General features: G+C 39.9%; 1 protein-coding gene across 6 annotated transcripts; it reads left to right on the plus strand.

Annotated features, from left to right (window-relative positions):
- Nucleotides 1-2,202: 2,202 nt before the first annotated feature.
- On the plus strand, nt 2,203-20,231 carry rhoca (ras homolog family member Ca). Of its 6 annotated transcripts, none has more exons than XM_028574933.1 (5): nt 2,203-2,403; nt 12,748-12,908; nt 14,855-14,975; nt 15,399-15,529; nt 19,240-20,231. In XM_028574933.1, the coding sequence occupies exons 2-5, from the start codon at nt 12,753-12,755 to the stop codon at nt 19,411-19,413; spliced, it is 582 nt and encodes a 193-aa protein (XP_028430734.1). In that variant the 5' UTR covers nt 2,203-2,403; nt 12,748-12,752; the 3' UTR covers nt 19,414-20,231. The 6 variants fall into 6 exon arrangements, with proteins under 6 accessions (XP_028430734.1, XP_028430733.1, XP_028430735.1 ...); XM_028574932.1 differs by having other exon boundaries at nt 12,751-12,908; XM_028574934.1 differs by having other exon boundaries at nt 2,204-2,309.
- The last annotated feature ends 1,400 nt before the right edge of the window (nt 20,232-21,631 follow it).

Here is a 21,631-nt window from a genome sequence, read left to right on the forward strand (position 1 = left end):
GGGACCTGGGTGAATCCAGCGCCTGCATCAGCTCCGTGAAAATGGTTAGAAGTAACCATAACAGCCCCGGAAATACAGGCAGTGGACTTCAAAATAACAGTGTAAACCTTTTGTCACTTCAGGGAAAACATTAAGTATATGAGTGTATAAAGCTAAATTATTAATATATATATATATAATAGATAATATTAATAATATAATAATATATCTATTATAATATATATATATATATATATATATATATATATATATAATAGATAATAATAATTTAGCTTTGTACACTCATATACTTAAACAACGTTTTCCCTGAAGTGACAAAAGGTTTACTATACTAATTATAAAACCAATTGTCCTGTACTTGTTTACTTACTTACCCCAAGTTTTCTGTGAGTTGATGAAACACAATTGTATGTAGGGAAATGCACCATGTGATCACAATATATGGCCCAAGATTATTTTGCCTAATGATCGAGAACCCTGTTGATATTATACTTTAGTGGTACCAATTTGCAAGTAAGTATCAAATTACAAAGGACTATTATTATTATTATTATTATTATTATTAGAGATGGCCCAATACCATTTTTTGCTTTCTTTTATTATGCGGTTTGACAGTCAGTTAGAACGGAAAAAGAACATAAATAAACTAGGCCTACTTTAAAGGTGCAATATGTAATATTGTATGTAATACTGGCAGCTAGCGGTTAAAATAGTTACTGCACTACCAATTCAATATACTGAAGAGTCGTCTCCCCGCCTCCCTCCTGCCCAGACTTGAAGTTCACGGAGGTTGCCAGGCTGAGACCGCAGCATTCACACAACAATGTTGCTAGACGCTTTTCTCACATAGCCAGCTAACGGTAGATGCTGGCTATATTGACAGTCATAAAAGCCCGTGCTCACGCGGAGCTCTGTAACCAACTGACAGACACACTTTTTCGGCTTAAAATTACAGTATGAACCGCTAAAAACACAACAACCTCACCGTCCTCTCCACACGCCAATCAGGCACACATTCTCGGCTTAGAATTACAATAAGAATGCTAAAAATACCACTAGCTACCTTGCCGACGGAACATACTTCATTGGCTTAGAATTACAGCAACAATCGCTAAACTGTAAACTCACAGTCCTCTCTTTCCGATTTACAGCCCCCCTCTCGTGGCTTAAAATAACTCACCGTTGTTGGCTCCAGCCGCTGAACTACACGTTGTAAACAGCCATGGGCTGCTTGCCTGGTCCTTCCGGTAACGTTAGCTAGCAGTTAGCAGGGTTAGTATGGCGGTGTTAGCCAGGACCAGTCGGGATCACTTTACTGGCTATGTCTCAATTGTTTTTGCAAGTAACCAACTCGGGTACTCTAGCTATATAATTCAATGTGAGTACACAAATGTTGAAATGACAAAAAATGCCCGTCCCTAGTAGCTGTGATAAATTAGCCTGAAGCTAATGCTTACCTGTTCAGGAGAAAATAAACCAACTCTGCGTCCTTTTGGGCTCTAAGCTGTCTCCATCTTTCAAATACATCTCCAATATTTACCAGGGGATTGTTACGTCTCTGGTCACGCAACTGTTAGAAACATGCTGTTTTCTTTTTTTTATGTCATGTAGAATCTATCTCCGTTGATCCTGTTCGTTTGTTTGCTGCTTTCATGGCTATACTACCGTTAGAGCTGTAGCGCGCTGGGTTTACGTTTTTACAGGTATATCTGGCAACCCGGCCTGCCTGTCAAACTGGGCCGTTGATAACAACACACACATCAAAACATAAACATAAATTCCGTCACAGAATGTAAATTTCAAAAAGAAAAAATACTGACATTAGCATTGTTGTCAGAAAATAGATAGTATTTCAGTTTAACATGTTTCCTAAATATCTGATGAGGCACTGGTGTCATTTTTGGATTTATTACAGTACAAATATTACATATTTGACCTTTAATGTAGATCTTCTTTAGGGCTTTATTACGTGGTATTGGATGGTGCATAAACTCCAGTACTTCCCGATACCGATACCAGCATTTTAGGCAGTATTGGAGCCGTCAAATTATTATTATTATTATTATTATTATTATTATTATTATTATTGTAATGACTGGAGGCTCTGAACTACTCACTTGTGTGAAGAAGACTGTGATGGAGTCTAACTTTAACGACCTACCCCTTTTATTTTGAAAGTCATAAACGGAACCCCGGTTATTTAGCCTAGCCTTGCTTGTCGCTGGTGTCTGTGGGAGGATCTTGCTAGCCTGCCCCGTTTCTCAGCACCCTCTCCGTAAAAATTTGCGAATAGCCTACTGCAGCAAGAAGTAGGTGTATGAGTGTGTGCGTATGTGTTTGCCAGGATCAAGACGAAAAGCGGGGATTAATATTTATAAAAACCTCTCATCAGGTTGCTGACAGGTAATTATGAAACGGAAGCTGTAGTTTGACTATGTTCTCATTTGACGCAACTTAGCAGTCTAATTATGGCTCACGTTATTGGGTAAGAGAACAAGGTGGTGGCTTGTCCTAACGTTACTGACATTGGCCTTTTTTCCTTGCTTTGGTAGTAGTTTAATTCCTGACTATAATGAAGTATATATCCAGTGTGAGTGTAGCTGTCAGGGCGTGTTTCTCTACAACTGTTGATTGCTTCATTGCTGGTAGTTTCAAAGTCGAAGCAGCAGATCAGATCCGGTTGGTATGTCTGTCCAACTGCTGCGACCTCAATAAGCAACTCCACATGGCAGATCTCCTAATGAGCCTTTTCTATTCTTGGGAACACTTCATTTCCTCATTATTAAGACTCTCATCTGTTAGAGGGCGTTGTTTGAACTGCCCACAATGATTTGCAAACACAACAAAACCTGCGGAGGGTGACATTTGGTGAGTTATACCGAAACGCCCAAATCGGCTTAATTACAGTATGTTGAAGAAAGCGATTTTAATGTGATTTTCTTTTAAATAGGAAGGTCCCGTTCATGGTAACTTCAAATCCACATAATGACAATAGGCTCTGTTATCCTAATCTACCATATGTTCCACACGTGTTGAAAAATCAACCTACATGTGGCATTCATGCAAAATATATTCTTTATACACTTGCAGATATTTGACAGCAGAACTGTGAGTGATATAACAGTTAAGTCAATTAATTGATTAGTGATTGGCAGAAAATGAATAACAATTTGTGTAATGGAGTTATTGTTAAGTAACTTATCAAGCAAAATTACATCATTCTTCGGTTCCAGCTTTTTAAATGTGAATATTTGCTGCTTTTCTCTGTTTTGCATCATTATAAAAATGAATATGTTTGGGGTTTACACTGGTAGTCAGACAGAAGAAGAAATTTGAAGATGTCAAAATGGGCTTTGGAAATATTTCACTGTTCTTTTGACATTTTAGAGACTTAATTAATGATTCAACTGGATAATAAATAATGACCATAGTTGCAGTACTGAAAACTGGAAAATTGTATTTTCAAATGCTCAAAATATGTTTTGAAATGTATTTCATCACCATGTTCAACTACACACTTGTGCATTAGTCTTGTCTAAATGTATTGCTGCTGTATATATTAGGGCTGCATCTAACAATTTTGATCATTATATCAAGATTAATATTAGATTTTTTTTTGTCTAATAAAATGTCAGAAAGTAGTGACAAATATACATTTCACAGAGCACACAGTGACATCTTCAAATTGCTTGGTTTGTCCAATGGACAATTGTTAGAGAATTTTGTTGACAACTTGTTGATTAATGGCTTGTATAGCTGAATCAGTTAGTTGATCAACAGAAAATCTGCATCACTTTACACTTCACAGAGTAATTTTTTGGGGGCAAAAATGGCAAAAATTGACTGATTCCATCTTCTCGCATGTGCAAAATTGCTGTTGATTTCAGTTTTCTATGATAGTAACCTGAATATATTTGGCTTTTTGACTGCTTGTCAGACAAAACAAACCGTTTTAACCTTGTTGTTTTGAAATTGTGAAGGTTATTTTAAACCATTTCCTGACACTATAGACCAGATAAATAATGGAATAATAAGAGAATAATCTGCAGATTGATGGATAATGAAATGAATCATTAGTTGCAGCCCTTGTGCTTGTCCCTGGAGAATCAGACGTGTTTTCGGGCTGAGGAGATTTGGTTTGTCTGCTGCTTATGACCTGAGTTATTGAACAGAAGTTAGTCATAAGGTGTCTGTTTTCACAAACCCACGCGTTGTATCCTCTGCCTCCTGTCTTTGAGTTTGGTCATCATCACGCTCCGGTTGCCACCAGCTGACTCCACTCTCTTGTCTTGCCCTACTTCCTCTCAATAGGCTTTAAGAGCAGGAGTATTTGTGGCTGTATTCCTGTGGTGTATTTATAAATTGCTGCTTGACGGAAGCCATGAAAGTTGCCAGGCAGGCGATCAGTCAATAATAATAATAAAAAAATGGCCAACCAATACATTGATTAGACAAGTTCTAGTTGTGATCATAGTTTTGTGGATACCACCATAACCACATGAATTTAAAGGAATAGTTTGCCATTTTCAGAAATACGCCTATTTGCTTTCTTGTGGGGGGAGATGAGAAGATTGACCACATGTCTATACATGACATGTAAAGCTTAGCTTAGCATAACTATAAACGGGTAAACTAGCCTGGCTCTTCTCAAAAGTAACAGAATTCACCCACCATCATCTGTAAAACTCACTCATTTACATTTTATATTTTTCGTCTGTTCAGTCCATTTAAACCTGAAGTGTAAAAACGACAAGTTGCAGTTCCAGGGAGGGTTATCATGGACAGTTACTTAGCCTTGCTGCCAATTTGTGCCAGCTGCCACTCGCCGTATACTGGCCCAAAAAACATTGTCCCCTAGACCAGTGGTTCTCAGCCTTTTTGAGTTGCGATCCCCCAGAATAATGAGGTTGGTGTTCACAAATCCATTAAAATGTTTTGTTTGTAAAACTTTCCCAGAGCCTAGAGAAGAGATTTTTTACAGTGAGCGACGTCATCCCAGAGTCTATGAACTGAGTGGGAATGCTCGGCCGGGGCTAGTGAGTGAGATAAACAATAATGCATTTAAACGCTTAAGATAAAAAAATAAATTTTCATTTAGTTGAATAGGCGTCGCCATCTTTAAGTCCGGTATCCGGTTCTTATAATACATACATGTGGGTTATTTGCTTGGCTATTTCTTGGCTGGGTGCAGTGACTTCCTGGAGTCGGCTGAGACTTCATTAAGCTAAGCTAAGCTAACTGGCTGTAGCCTTATACTGTATTTACTGGACATATATAACAGTGGTATTGATTTTCTAATCTAACTCTTGTCAAGAATGGAAATGTCTATTATAATATCTATTTCTTTAACATGAAAACCTTATTTAATATAGAAACATCTATTTATCTATGTAGGGCTGCACAATATGAGGAAAATATGCGATATGCAATCACGTTAATATCGCGATAATAAGACATTACTTGCGATCAATAAACAGATATTAAAGTGTACTTAGTTCTGCATTTCTGCTGCTTTCAGTATTTTGCCAACATTCAACAAATTGCTTCTATAAATAATAAACATAAATAAAACAAATGAAAGGAAATAATTTCCAACATTCTTTTATGGAACACATTGAACATTTAATTGAATAAAAAAGGCACCACTGAAAAGATTTTTTAGGGGGCATTTTCAGCTTTATTTTTGACAGGACAGCTGAAGACATGAAAGGGGAGAGAGAGGGGGAATGACATGCAGCAACGAGCCACAGGTCGGAGTCGAACTCGGGCCCGCTGCGTCAAGGAGTAAACCTCTATATATGGGCGCCCACTCTACTAACTGAGCTATCCGGGCGCCGAGAGTTAAATTTTAAAGTGCACTTTTCAACTGATGTTTTCTTTCAACTAACAAAAAATCTCAGTGTCGCAGCCTTTCACAATATGTCGCAGCCACGATGGGTTTATTGCGCAAGTTCATATTGCGATAATGATTAAAAGAAACAATATATTGTGTAGCCCTAATTTTAAGTACCTTTTTTATTATCAATTTAGAGTCCGATTTATTTATTTTTTCTTTATATGGATAAATAGTTAATTACCCTTAGGAGGCCTCAAGGGAAATGTCATACCTGGTTTTATTTCATGGGCTGGCTATCCTTTGGGATATTTGGTCATTTCCATGGGTGTACCAGTAAAGTCATGACTCAGTGTAAGAAGCTGGTGTGTTTGTAACATACGCCCAAAGAATGTAAGAGGCTGACCTGACCCTCTGTTTCTACTCCTGCTGTTGTCTAAGAAAGCTCAGTACTTACATTTCAGTTTCATGCACTTGAGTCCACAGCTTATACTCAGGAATCTCCACATTGTATCCATAAATGCCTTATCTGAAACAGGCTAAAGCTTTTTTGTAAGATAATTTTTTTAGTATTCACCCATTGCTGCATGTGATTCGATGTGCTTCCTGTCAGATTCAGTCAGATAAGATTTGTAGTTAATGGTGGTGTAGACAACCAGTGTCGCAGGATGTCTGCTCTGTCTCAGCCACAACCTCGGCCAGTTTATGGACTTTAGCCCATTTCTCAGACAGACAGACTTGCAGAGGTGAGGCAAATTCTTGCGTGCCTTCATATCTTTAAGTGTATTTCTTTTTTTAAAACAGCCTTTTGGCTTGTGTCTCTTGAGAAAGAGATAAAAAGATGTAAAAACACTAATTTCATATTAGAAATAAGTTGTAGTTAGGTAGCCAAAGATGTTAGAGGACATTCCTGTAAAAATCCCGTCCCTGAAGTACTTTAAAAGTTTTTTTCTTTTTATTCTGTAGTAAAATAAGTTTTACATTGTTGTTCCATAGAGAGTTAGGCTCTCTGGGTGAATGTTTATCTGTCAAACAGTCAAAATCCAGCCTTGGTTTTATTGCTCTGTTAGTTATGAAGCCAGAGTTTGACAGAGCTCCTTGACAACTCCTAATGGCAACACACACAAAAAAGGAAAAAAAAAAAGCAGGAAATAACTTTTCAATGTTGATGTCAGCTGATCTGTAACTCCAGGTTCTCTGAGTTTAGTGTAGTGTAGTGTATATAAAAGAAAGAGGTGCAGCCCTGGAATGCCTGTTAGAGGAGCAAAACATATTACATTTCCTGTAATATGTTCGCTTGTTTGCAGGGCCTCCAGAAGTAAAAAAAAAAAGTCATCATCTCAGGAACAAGAGGCCTTTTAATGGTTGGATATTTGTCTATGTTCAGCATTGTTGTTGATTTAAAAGTCATATGAGGATTGAAAGGCAGCTCCACCTCATTGGTCAGGGTCACGCTCTGCTCTGGGCTAACTCTGCTCAGCTTGTTGCATAACTCCTGTTGGCCCCTATAAGCCTCAGGAAACCTTAGAGAAAGAGAGAGGTGGTGTGTTCATTAACCCGGGCCATTGCTCAAACAGTTGTAGGAAGTAAGGGTGCTATGCTTTATGTATTTTATCGGCTCCTTATGTTGTGTTTGGATCAAGTTTTATGCTTCCAGTCTGATGCTTATTGCCAGTGACACAGTGAACTCGCACGCACTACAACGGCTTCCATACTTTGTTTGTTTGTATACTTTTGGTCTGTAACTATTGTTTACAATTACTTTCATTATTAATTATTTTGCGGGTTACTTTTCGATAAATTGTTTAATCAATAAAACACCCCAAAATAGTGAAAAATATTCACGACTTGACGTATACAATTTACTTGGTTTGTCTGACCAACAGTTCAAAAAGTACCCCAAAATACTACATTTTTTACAATAGAAGAGGAAAACAACAAATCCTTCTCATTTAGAAGCTGGAACCAGGAAATGTGGCAAGTTTGCTTTATAAATTACATGATTAATAAATTATCACAATTGTTGGTGATTGATTTCCTGGTCAACACTTTTTTGTTAACCTTAATCTTTGTACAATTTTAAACAAGCAAAATAAAAGGTATTAATCAGGGAGCTTTGGAGGTGCTGGTGTGTGGATTGTGATGCCTTTGGACAGTGTCAAGGCTTGCTATGTTCCCCCCCCAAAATGTTTTTCTTTATGCTAAGCTAAGCTAACCAGCTGCTTAAGGTAGCTTCATATTTACTGTACAGCCTTGAGAGTGGTATTGATCTTCTCGTCTAACTCTGGGCAAGAAAGCAAAAAAGCATGTTTCCAAAAATGTCAAACTATATCAAACTAACCCTAACCCGTTTTTACCCAAATCTAACCCTATCCAATACGAGAAAGGAAAATAACTCCTTGGCTGAACTAAACACCATATAGACAAATGCAGTATATAAACCTTGCATTTAAACAACGCAGAGGGTTGCGTTGGTCGGCGTCACCTATCGGTGAGACATGAAATACAATCCAGGAAGTTTCAGTAAGAGATCTGTGAATATGAAGGCTTTTCAGATGCCAAAACACTGCACAGCAGTTTATAAAATATTTTACAACTTTGAAAAGTTATTGCGGCAGGAATTATTTTATCTTTCGTCGCCACTAAAACGTGCTTATTTCGAAGGGTCACAAGCTAAAAATGTTGGAACTGCTGCTCAAAGATTGGGAGGAAGAATACTAATAGATCACTAATATAAATAGCTCATATCACTGTATCAGGTTGCATATTTGTTCTTCAGCTTTTGTTATAACTTTGTGTAGATAAGGCATTAAATGCAGGCTTTTATTACAATAAAAATTAACTTGACTAAAAAAGACCAGTTAAAGTGTCTATTTGTAACTTTCAGTTTGTGTTGATTCTGACAGCAGCTTTGGACAAAAGCGCTAGTGTTTACCACACCTGCTAGAGGTGTTGAAATTAATCAAATAATCGATGCATCAAATCGTGGACATGGACGACGCTGCATCGATAATCGGCCGGGCCATAATCGATTATTTCTGTTTACAATTTAATGTAGGCCTAACAACCTTTCTATTTACATATTCTGTTATGTTTTGCACATTCAGGAAGTGCCATGTGCTCAGTGCTGTAGTTTTATGTATCCAATTTATTTAGTATTAGAGCACTGCAGAATGTTTAGTTTTTGAAGCTTGAAAAGCTATGAATTAAGTATTCTATGGCTTTGTTTGGTGATTTATGATCATCAGATTAATAATTACACAGTTTCAGAAACATTTAAAAAGTTACATATAGTCACTTTAACTAAAGGGTAGCTCAGCATTATTCTGTATTATTTTGTTATCTTTGCTTACAGTATGTCTCTTTGATGTTTTAACCAGCAAGTAACACAGTGTTGTGGTTGTCTCACAGTTATAGACCATAGTTGGTCCTCCGTCAACCTCAGAATGATTGAAGACTTTATGACTATGTTGTAGCATACCGCTTTGCACCACTGGATAAATCTCAGTTGTGTTGTGTAGAGTCCCAGTGACAGGTAAATGAAAATGTCTGCACCCTGAACTGAGTGATGGTTATGGAGAGCCGATGGAATGATGTTGAACCATTCCTGCTCTTTTGTCACAGCATTCACAAGGACGGTTAATCTCTCAGTGACACCTTTGCTTTCATTCAGTAGCGTCGAAGTCAAAGGTCAGCCAGCTGATACTGGTTGCAGATAAGTGGTGCCCAGGCCCCGACATACAGCACTTAGCCCCTCTGCTGATTTTGTCCTGTGGCCACTCGCGGCGGTATTGCAACGAAAAATCCCTCTGTGACCTAGAAAGGATTTTAACCATAGACCACCAAAAGAGACCCCGATAAAACTGCTGCCAGGACACCTCCAACTGCAAACAAGGTCTGGTGTGGCTGTATTTTGTAGTTTTAATCCATGGACTTTTTATGTTTGAAAAACTTCCCTGGAGCTGAGAAAAGCGATTTTAAAAACATGTAACGTCACCACGCATAGTCTGTGGGTCGCATATCAAGTAAACCCGGAAGCTAACGGAGCAACTCTCAAAGAAATGAACAGGGCTCTGCCAATATCGTTCATCCAGGTCTTATAAGACATCCATGGTGGTGCCCATTTACACGTGATAGCATCAGGGTGAGATCGGGCTTTGATATGAATGTGGAGAGGATGAATGCTGGCTGAGACGTTATAAACGGGCTTGATCTGGATGACATCACTCGTGAAATTGTTGACTGGCAACCACATAAACTTCATCCTCAGTGCTCGCTGTCATTACTATCCATTAGCGCTTAAGTTTGGGGGCATCAGTCATAGACAGTCTGGGTATTGGGCACAGTTTGTGACTATATGGTATATTTTCACGCATAATTTCCTTTTGCCAATGTGTCGAGATGTTCCTTCGTCGGCTCCCAATATCGCTGCCAGAAAGATCAAGCTATCGTTGTGCAGTGCAGAGAGAGCCACTGTGTACATGTGCATGTGTGTGTGAGTAAGCATGCTTGCGTGCTTGCATGTGTTGCGTTGCCTTTGGCAGCCCTCTCCCTGTCCCAGCTCTGCTGAAATCTGTCCAAACAGAACTGCAGCCAAAAGCTCCTCCTGGAGCACAGAACAGGAAGTGGATTGTTTGTTTTTCAAAGGGTGAGCCTCTGAGGCCTTGGTGCTGCTGTCTCCCACTTGTTTGGGTTTTGATCCCATTATCAAGTACTCTGGAAATCTTAAGATACCGTGCAGTTTCTCCGGAATTAATATTTATTCCGGTATCAACGTGATAGCAGTCTCTGTTCAGTTTTTTGTTGAATATAATCTCATAATAGTTGAATATAATCTCATAATAGTTGAAGCATTGCAACGACAGCTGAAGTAAACGATGGTATATTCAGGGGGATTTGCTTAACAGTCTTTCAATACATATTTAACATGTAGAAACAACAGAAGTGAGCACACTGACCAGCTAAAGCAGCCTAAATTCAAAATGGAGTCTTTGGCATATTTTGGCAAAACTTGTGCAGCTGTAACTCAACACACTGAACCAGAGGGAGTAGGCCTTTGGACCAAAGTGAGAAAATGGGAACAAACCATGACCAGAATTCCCAGAAGAAGGAATAGACTCAAGATATTAATAAAACTGCCAAACAAGCAAACACACAGACAATTTCCAGTATAGCTACTGGTTATGCCAAGTCTAAATATCTCGGTGACTGGGTAGCAATTTCTTCTCTTATATCACATTCATATTTACTGTACAGACAAGAGTGGTATCAATCTTATCATTTAATTCTCTGCAAGAAAGCATATATGCATTTTTTCAAAATGGCAAATACGTCCTTTCATAAAATCCATGTCATACAGTATATGGTGTCCTTTTTATTTTCTTCATACATTTAATCTGAGTTTGATGATTTAAGACTTTGCAAATGTTGACAGGTATTAGCTTTAAAATGTCAGAAGAGTTTGCACAAATCCCCCAGCCCTGCATGGAAGAAATGATGTTTGCAAGTCAGCTAACTAATCCACTGATCTGTTATGAAACCAATCAAACAATAGTTTGACTAATAACTTCAGTCCGTATTCTTGATGATTCTTTTATGGTTTGATGCTACTTAGTGCCAGTTTTGGTGTTGCTATGCATCCGAGCAGAGTGGGCGTTGGGGCAGACTCAATTTAAAAGTTATGCCAGCAGCACTGAAAGATTCATTTTCCCCGATAAGTGGGTGCCCTCGTGAAGAGGATTGCTGTCAAGACTGTCTGGCAGAAAGTAGATGAGGTGAGCAGCCAAATGACTATATGCACAGCTGCTCCCAGACACCAGGGCTCCAGCTCATCCATCAGCTGCACTGCTAACTCATCCCCACACAGCCTGCACTAACTACAGCAGTCCTCATCTGGCGTTATTGCAGACATGTTTCTTGGCTCTGTTTGGTTTTATGGATTGTATTTTGTGCACAGGAAACCTGCAAAGCTACATCCTTGGAGGCCTGGAGTGTAGTTGTGAAATTGAACCCTGCATCCATCTGTGTTTTGACATGGTTTTGTTTTTGTTCTGCAGTTTGTGCAAATGCTTACAACTCTGTAAACCCCATGTAAGCAATTAAAGCGTAACACCAGAACAACCTATGTGCGGCAGGTTTAGCTGTTGTTCCTTTTTTAATGCAAAGTCATTTTGAGAGAATTAGTATAATGTCTACAGAGTGTTCCTGAAGAAGCGTCTGGAGAGATCATAAGCAGGGCAAGGTTTTGTCTGCTCGAGGACACCACCAATACTTAAGCAGCTGCTCTGATTTCCCGGACGCTTTTCTTTTCCACACTCGTTGCCGAGGGAAACAAACAGGGCGGAGCAGGAGTATGATAACACATTCTATTATGTCCCAGCTTGTCTCAACAAACCCCCCACACACACACACACACACACACACACACACACACACACACACACACACACACACACACACACACACACACACACACTTTCTCTTTCTCTTCCCCATCACTCCACTAGATTCGTCATGGGGGGGATTCAATGTCTGTGACTGCAGTTGTCTGTGACAACGTGCAGATCAGAGAGCACTCCCTAAGGCGTAATGTGATGCAGTACTACTGAAGTCGGAGATGTCAGTGGTCGCTTTGGAGCCACACCGCATGAGCAGAAAGTTTTTGTACGACATTGTGTTCCTGTTTTATCTTGTGTTCCTGTGATCTTTTACAAATAATTTTAAATATCTGAAACGTAGAATACGCAAACGAGACAACCGAGTGTGACTTTTGTTGTTGACAGGTGAAATCTCCCTTGATGGAAAAAAAGTGTCTTTTGTAGTGATGGTTTTGACACGCAACTTTTTGTTTTTTGATTTCTTTTGACTTCCTGTAAAAAAAAAAAAAAAAAAATAAAAACCTTCTCGTTTCCCAGCAGAGATGGCAACCATTCGGAAGAAGCTGGTGATTGTCGGGGATGGAGCATGTGGGAAAACATGTCTTCTCATTGTTTTCAGTAAAGACCAGTTTCCTGAAGTCTACGTCCCGACAGTGTTTGAGAACTACATCGCTGATATCGAGGTTGACGGAAAACAGGTTTGTAGATTTGACACTCAAGTGAGCAGTCTAGAAGTAGTTGTGTCTGTCGCACAGGAAGTCTTTCCGTTTGTGTCAGAAACCAGCACTGTCCTTAAAGTAATAACATGAATGACCCATCTGACTATTCGCTTTAAATGAAGGATCTTGTAAAAGATAAATGTGAATTTGCTGGCTCCATACAGTATGTGATGTTTTGCTGAAAGACTGAGGCTAAAGTTGTCTTTGTCAGCCGGCAAAGAAATCAGTATCTTGTATCAGTAACATTGATGATCCATGTAGAAGACATGAAATTACAGAAACACCATTGTTGCAGTGTAGCGCTAGTTAGTCCCAGTATTAATAGTGTGATACTAATCTGATACTGCATACTTTATTGCTGTACTGTATTTTAAATTTTCGATGCATCTCTTTTAACCTATAAGTGTAAAAGAAACTCCCAAATCCTGCTGTGTGTGTGTGTGTGTGTGTGTGTGTGTGTGTGTGTGTGTGTGTGTGTGTGTGTGTGTGTGTGTGTGTGTGTGTGTGTGTGTGTCATCTTAAATCTGAGTCCCAGGGAGTTGGTCAGTGAGGGCTGAGTCTGAGCTGCAGATGGCTTGTTATGTCAAAGAGTTTTGTTCTCTTGAGCCGACCATCGCTGCAGGATCAACACTTGGCAAAACAGGAAATGACTCTACTTCCCAGCTTCCTGTTCAGACAGGGAACAGGGATGTCTCCTGGCAATCCCTCTCCCCCCGCCAGGACCCTCCTGTCAGATAAATGACTCTCATTTCCTGTCCTGGTCGCACTTGGATGGGGGGGGGGAATAACAGGATCCATGATGGACATCGGTCTAGCGGGGGATAATTTGGGTAAAGATAATGAGTGGTCTGCCCCTTTTTAGTTATCCCTCCTCTAACTTTCGAGAGGATGGTTGTTGTTCTCAGACCCTAAATTTGAGTCTCCCTTCCCCTCGAGGACAAAAACATTTTCTTTCTCTCACCTTCAGTGGATTGAGCAGTCTCTAAATATAGCTGGTTTTCCCCTCGTTCTTTTCCTCCCCAAAGTCTGCAGCTTATGAGTCCAGTGGGAACATAACCGTTCTGGTCGCTCATGCAGTCTCAACAGTGTGCAGCCACCTCCCACCCTCTGCCTCTGCGAACCTCTATTTCAGGACCGTTGACTGATGCTTGCACTCTCTGTGGGCATAGCCAGAATCTATTGTCATTCAGTAGAAGTTCCAGTATTCCAAATTTTTCACACAAAAATTCCCCCCCCCACCCCACCCCCGAACACAGTGAGTCAGCTAAAGAGTGGAGTCGGGTAAAGGCCGACTGTTAATGCCCCTACAGGGACAGAAGGTATCTGCTTTGATGCTTGCTAATGTCCCACTTTCCCTAAATGAATGAATGGGGTGAGGCCAGTCCCTGAAATCATTCCCACAACGCTGAGAACATAACGGACTTGTGAAGCTGATGAGGTCAGAGCTGCAGTAAATATCTAAACAAGGAATGCAGCTGGGGTAAAACATACCAATTGCAAGTTATGATCAGGATGAAATGTATTTGTGACAGGAGGAGTTAAATGTCCCAAGGTTAAACAATCTTAACATTATTTACTTGCTGGTATTTAAAGCATTGGCCTTTTGGGAGGGGTGCGGAAAAAGACGCGCCACATCAACGTTCAAACATCATTCTCCAAATAGTCACGGCTCTCTGAGGATGAGAAGAAAAAAAACGTCCTCACTAATGATGTCGTGACTGGTTAAATGTTTGTGTATTCATCCGGAACAATGAGCAACATTACTCTGGGTAGACCACTAATTTTAATTTTTAGCCCTTAAGAATGGTTCAAATTACAAAACTTTGAACAAAATGACATGAATGAATGAATGAATTGAATGAATCATGGAGATAAAAAGGAGTAAGAGGAGAATCACTCTGTTTGTAAAACCAATTTTCTCCAAGGTGGAGTTGGCGCTGTGGGATACTGCAGGCCAAGAGGACTACGACAGGTTGAGGCCTCTCTCTTACCCTGACACAGATGTCATCCTCATGTGCTTCTCCATCGACAGCCCAGACAGTTTAGGTAAGGAACTGCTGACCTACAGTAGCCTAATTTAAAACATTTGTATATTTAAACAAGTCTTAATTAGATACGCCTGGCTGAGACGGCAGCAGCACGGAAAGCTGTCTAACGTGTCAGAATTATAAAATACATGACTTTACATTGTATGAAAGTGCTATCGTTATCGTGTTTATCTTCACAGAATAAAGGCAGTTCATATCAGCTAAGCAAGCTGTTTGTTAAATGCCTTAATTGACTTGATGGAAAGTAGGATTAGTGCAGCTAAAAACATCTTTGCCTCAAGCAGTCTGCAGAGCAATCCATCATGAGAAGTGTTCTGCGCTGTGACTCTGGACTGCCTCTCTCTCTTTCTCTTTCTCTTTCTCTTTCTCTCTCTGTCTCTATCTTTGTCTCTTGTCACTTATTGTCTCTCTCCTGGGACAGAAAATATCCCTGAGAAGTGGACGCCTGAGGTGAAGCACTTCTGTCCCAATGTTCCTATCATCCTGGTGGGGAACAAGAAGGACCTGAGGAATGATGAGCACACACGGAGAGAGCTGGCCAAGATGAAGCAGGTACAAACGCCTCGGAGGGGTCAATGAGCTGTGGATCGGGGTAACCGGGCACAAGTGGGCACCTCCTTGAATACTCAGGCACCAAAGGCCTGGGGATATGTGCGGGTTTGAAACATTTCATCATGTTCAAGTTGTGAAGTTTTTATCTGAATTATTTCTGTTCATATTCATGACATATTCACCGGGAGTTCAGAGTGACAAAAGCACTGCATCAAAAAACAAGGGCTGCTTTGTTGACCTGTTCCCTCAGGTACTGGTAAAGGTGTGGACACACACACACACACACACTTTTTTATATATATATATATATATATATAATTTATTTTGAAAAGCAGAATGTGAATATTACGATACTACATATATACGATATTACAATATAAAGTAAAATAATATGAAAACTATTGGTCTGAGAAGGTGTTTTTCTAAAAAGCCAAAAGAAAGATTGAAGTAATTGAATACTATCTCCCTTTTCATTTTTGTTAACTTGTCTGTTCCCAGAGGGAAGTTACCGTTCAGTGACAAACGGTGACAGCACTCTGAAAAGGCTGCTAGTGGCCTTTCAGTCTTTACTATAATGACAGCAGCATGTTGGTTTACTGTGTCACAGCATGCAACTATGGCCCGTTCTCTGTCTGTCTCTAGGTGCAGCTAATAATAGCAACATGTTGACAAAGCTCTCCAGCTCTTTCAAACGCTACCGTCAGCTTTCCATTTCTGTAGAAACTAGGAGCTGTTTGACCGAGAGTAGCAGTTAGTCATTAGTTCAAGTGTTTTGGCGTTTACATGGTTCACACAGACCACCGAATGATGTGGCTGGGAGGGTTATTGAAGTAGTGTGTATAGCTCTGATTCCAAGGTTTACCTGTTTGATAAATTTGTCATTATTTGGAGAAGGTGTAGACGGGCATAAAAACACAGGTGCATCACATTCAGCTTATTTGGTTTTATAAGAGACTTTACAAAAAATATTGGGTTGGGTAGGTAGACTGAACATGTTTAGGGCTGATACTAACAACATTTTAATTATCGATGAATTTGTCAAAAAATCAAAGATATTTAATTTACTGTCATATATCACAAAGAAAAGCACCAGCTCCTCTCATGCAAGAAGCAGAAACTAGAGAATATTTGGCATTTTTGCTTGGGAAAATACCTCGAACGATTAATCACAATAGTTGCTATTTCAGCTTCTGACTTATTGAATAGACTAATTGTTGCAGCTCTCATTATTTTTCACAAAAATAAAAGTTCACAAAGATTTTAAGATGTACTCCCATTTAAAGCTATAGTGTGTAGATTCTGTCTCCCCAATGAGGAATTCTAAGTAATGACAACAACACTGTCGGCGGGTCCACATGATACAGCCTTCCGTGATCGCGGACGCATCCCCACCCCCCCCTCGATGCAGTGGCTAGTAGCCAAGGAGGATTAACTCGAGCTTCTGCGCGGGAAAGTCACCGGATGACACAATCTTGAGCATAGCCATGCTGAGAAATACAGAGAGAGTTGTGTGGAGCTGATAGTCTTAAGCTGCTTACACACCAACCAGACGGCCGACCGTTGGCAGAAAAGGCAGTTGGACTGATTAGTCTCCCCGAGTTGGTCAAAATAATGCCTCGGAACACACCGAAGAGACAAGACGTAATATGTCTCCATAACAGCAGGCGGCGCTAATCTGTATTGTTGCCCAAAAAATTAAACCGGCAGCTGATTGGACGAACGTGTCACGTGGGTCTGTTTTCTCCGGAAATTCTAAGGGGGTAAGCTTCACTTCAGAACCCGAACCTCCTATGGTGCCATTTTAATGCTACCTAGTCATCACCTCCCGTTAGCATTCCACTGACTAGCATTCATTTTGACGTCACTTGACAGTGAATAACTTTACATCTGAATCATTTAAAGACTCTATTTGTCCATTGTTTAGTTCTAAAGAAACACGACAATGTATAAAAGGCTCCATTACCTTGTACCTCATGTTATGGCTCCGTAGCAGACGCTTTTATAAAAATAGGCTAACGATTGTGTCATAACCACGAGACTTACTGTCACATGGTAGAGGAATTACCGTATAGTACAGGAGAAGCTCGCAGGCAGTTTCGACTTACATGAGCTGTTTAGGTTTAATTACTAATGTTAACTAGCATTTTAGTTAGCAATAATTAGCCTGTGCCCATGTTATCTCCTTACATATACCTACACTCTCCGTTTCTGTAAGATTGGGAATGATTGAGATTTCTCTTGGCACAGCTACCAGAAGACTTACAACTTTCAGACACGTTGCTCACGTCACATTTACATTGTCTCTCTCAGTTGGAGGCTGCGCAGTAAAGCTAGCCATCACCGGAAAAGTGCTTCTAATAGCCTTCACTGGTCTCCGTCCAGAGCAACGGGGTCTATTGGTCCATTATATACTGTCTATGGAAAATTCAAAGCCAGACTGTCATGGCGGCTCATTCAGAATACAATCTCATATTGTACTAAAATAGTTCACCAAAACATGTTTCTGAAAACATTTTAAGCGAGAAATAGGCCATGCAGTTGCTGAATCTGTCTTCATTTCAAATCAACAAAGGTCAGTTTAAAAGATTTTCGTCAGATTTTGAGAGACTCTAGTCACTCTCATTCTGCTCTCCATTTCCGGGTTAGCACTCTACCAATCAGATGGGTAATTTGAGTCAGACTGCCGGCAGTGCCCGCCCCGCCGATTTATACATGTCAAATCGCCCAAAATGAGGGCCGATGGCACCTCAGACGGACGACTGCACGGAACACACTGAAGAGACTCGAATCACTGACCTCGCCAGACTGTCCAACGGCCGATTATCGGCTCTATGTGTCCGGACCTTTAAGTAGCTTTGTAGTAACTCATCTGGCAATGGCTTGAATATAACTGACGTTTATTAATATCAAAAACTTATGTACTAAAGCTTTAAACCTTAAAATATTAATATTTTTTGCATATCCACAATAAGGCAATTTTACTTGTATAGCAAGGCAATTTTATTTGTATAGCACAATTCAGCAGCAATGCCATTCAAAGTGCTTTACACAAGACATAAAGACACAGTTAAAAATATCATACAAATTGGTAACAGATTCAATTCAATTTTATTTATAGTATCAAATCATAACATGAGTTATCTCGAGACACTTTACAGATAGAGTAGGTCTAGACCACACTCTATAATTTACAAAGCCCCAACGATTACAGTAATTCCCTCCCAGATGAAGAAACAGTTATAAAAAATTAATGAATAAAAAATAAAATTTAAATACAAAAATGAATTAAGAAAAGGCAGTGTTAAAAAGAAAGGTCTTCAGCCTTGATTTAAAAGAGCTGAGATTAGGTGCCGACCTACAGTTTAGCGGTAGTTTGTTCCAGATGTAGGGACCAGTAGTCAAATTAGAGGAAGTGATTGCCAAAATTGTGGCAAACAGAACAATATTTTCTAGTTTACTGAATATTAGTCATTTTCTACACTTTTGAACCAAAAACTACCTACTGTCGCTTTTTTGTTGAGATGCAGAGTAAAGTGGTGGGAGCTTCTATAGGAGACTGATAAATGACGTTTAATCACTCCCAAAAATGAAAGATTATCTTTGCTTCAGCAGAAAAACATAACTCGATCCCCTTTTCTGAACACCCTTCTATACTAATACTAATAATACTTTTTGTACAGTTCCTAACAATCTCTGCTCTAACCATGCAGGAGCCGGTGAAGACTGAAGAAGGCAGAGACATGGCCGGCAGGATCAGTGCTTTTGGCTACTTGGAGTGCTCTGCCAAGACCAAGGATGGTGTGCGGGAAGTGTTTGAGATGGCCACTAGAGCGGCGCTGCAGGTCCGCAAGCGTAAAAAGAGAGGCGGCTGCACGCTGCTGTGAGCAGTCAACGCGCCATAACATCAACTGACCAATAGGAGAGAAAAAACAAAATCACTTGAAAAGGACTGACCTTTTACCAAATTGCATCTTTGTACTGTAGCTCACATTTCACAATAACGGGCAGGCAGATGAATCGAATGCAAACAAACCGAATACAGGAAATTGACTTCGTCTATATTACAACCGTGGTTAGAAATTGATGTTTAAAGTTGATTTGCATTTTTTTCCCTCCAAACGCTGTCTTTACACAATGTTTTCCTACTTTGTTTTTCTTTATTTGTAATGTAACGAGGCAGTGATAGATGCACATATTTGTATGCAATATTGTTCTTCACGAGCTTGAGCAAGCATTATCCTTCTTAGCTTGTATAAAGTCTTCATGAGTAAGGTCCAGACTGTCCTGTTATTATCACTTCTGTTTATCATGGTAGTCCTGATCTTTGGATCATAAGAGCTAGTGCCTTTTTCTTTCTTTCTTTTTTAAGTTTGTACGACACTGTACTTCTCATGCTTGTCAGCTAGCTTACATTTCAGCTGAGGGGCTCTCCATTGTACTGTAGCTAGTGTTGTCATTGTGAAACCTGAGCAAAGCCATAACTAAGGTTTTCAGTAGCTGCCTCATGTAAAAGTAATTAGAGATAAAATTAGATTATTCACATGCATCCTTCATAACTATTGTTAATCTGTGCAGTGGAATTAGATGGGTGGTGAGAACTGGCCAATCGAGACACAAGCCAATATGACTCAACTATGCACAATGGCTGTTAGGACCAACAGGGAGCTGAAACAGAAATAAAAGCCAAAGCTTGGTGAAACCTCCCTTGTTTGTTATTGCGGTAGTCTGAGTTCAGCTCTTTTTCTGCTACGATTCAAGTGAAGAGGTCACGCCCGCTGTTGGAATCCGTGTGTTAGACGGGTCAGCCCGGTCGTGGAAATCATGTCTCGATAGAGCTGTTAGCCTTCGCGTGTCGATGTTTCCAGTCGGACGACATTCTCTACATGTTTGAGAGGAGCCGAGTTGTTTGAGAGTTTGTGTGGGGGAAGTTAGTTTTTTTCCCCCCCGGTGCCTTCTCTGTTGTGTGCCTTTTGGTTGTTCTCTCCCAGACCAGATGGACCAGCTGCTCCATGCCAACCTGATACTGACTGACAAGGTCAGGAGTGACCCGACATGTTTCACACAGCTCGGTTCTTTGAATAACTTCAAACATAGGCTTGATTCCGCATGTGTCATTAAGTTCCTAATCTTTAAGTCCTCATAACGTAAATATTAAGATTATATCTAATAATGCAGTCTTGCCTTGAGTATCTTGGCGGATAGAAGATAGATTACACCAATTTACGTCCTGTTACTTTGCGTGAAGAATGAATCATGGGAAAATTACATAACTTGTATAATGTGTTTCTTCAACATCACTGGAAAAACATCAGTCTGCAGCCATAAAGATGGTCTTTGATGATTTAGAGTAGTGTATTACATAAAAAGTCAGTACAACTGTGGGAAAATAGAAAATGGGTTTATTTGTCTTGTCTACATTGGTTGATCTTCACTTCCTGGCAAGAACCATTTGATATTTCACATCCCAAGTCAAAGGAGCAGAATCTCATTAAGGGTACATACTGAATTGTTAAAGTGCTCATATTATGCTTTTTCCCTTTCCTTTATTTTGTTATATATCTTTTTTGTGCACGTTAAAGGTTTACAAACTGAAAAAGCCTGAAGTCCACCCCAAAGGGACTTACCATCTCCAACAGAAAACACTGTTCACAAACTGCTCCAAACAGCTCTACTGTAGTCCAGCCTTTACGTGCGTCACTTTGTAACATACGTTATAATGCTAATAATGTCTAGCTGCTAGCGTGGCATACCCTCATACTCTGCTCCTGACTGGCTAGTAGTTCTTACCTAGCTACTGCGCATGTGCGACTCCCAACAAAGATGGAATAGAAGTGAGATGCCTCACTCTGTAGCTAAAACAGAGAGCTCAACACACAGGGTGAAAAGAGGAGCTGCAGCAATGTGCAGTACAACAAAAATATGGTGTTTTTTGAACATTGAATCATGTAAACCTATTCTGATATAACATCTAAATACAATTATGAACCTGGAAATGAGCATAATATGAGCACTTTAAAGCAGCCTTTGGAGACATAATGGACAGTCCACTGGTCCTCTGAATACTTGATTGTGATTTTGTCCTATAAAATATAACTGTGTGTT

Source organism: Perca flavescens, chromosome 4 (assembly GCF_004354835.1).
Source record: "Perca flavescens isolate YP-PL-M2 chromosome 4, PFLA_1.0, whole genome shotgun sequence".
NCBI lineage: Eukaryota > Metazoa > Chordata > Actinopteri > Perciformes > Percidae > Perca > Perca flavescens.

Bases quoted from the DNA above. Each gene is read 5' to 3' on its own strand.
- rhoca (XM_028574933.1), top strand. From the start codon at position 12,753: ATGGCAACCATTCGGAAGAAGCTGGTGATTGTCGGGGATGGAGCATGT. The intron at 12,909-14,854 runs GTTTGTAGATTT...ATTTTCTCCAAG, and splicing joins TCGAGGTTGACGGAAAACAG to GTGGAGTTGGCGCTGTGGGA. The intron at 14,976-15,398 runs GTAAGGAACTGC...CTCCTGGGACAG, and splicing joins CGACAGCCCAGACAGTTTAG to AAAATATCCCTGAGAAGTGG.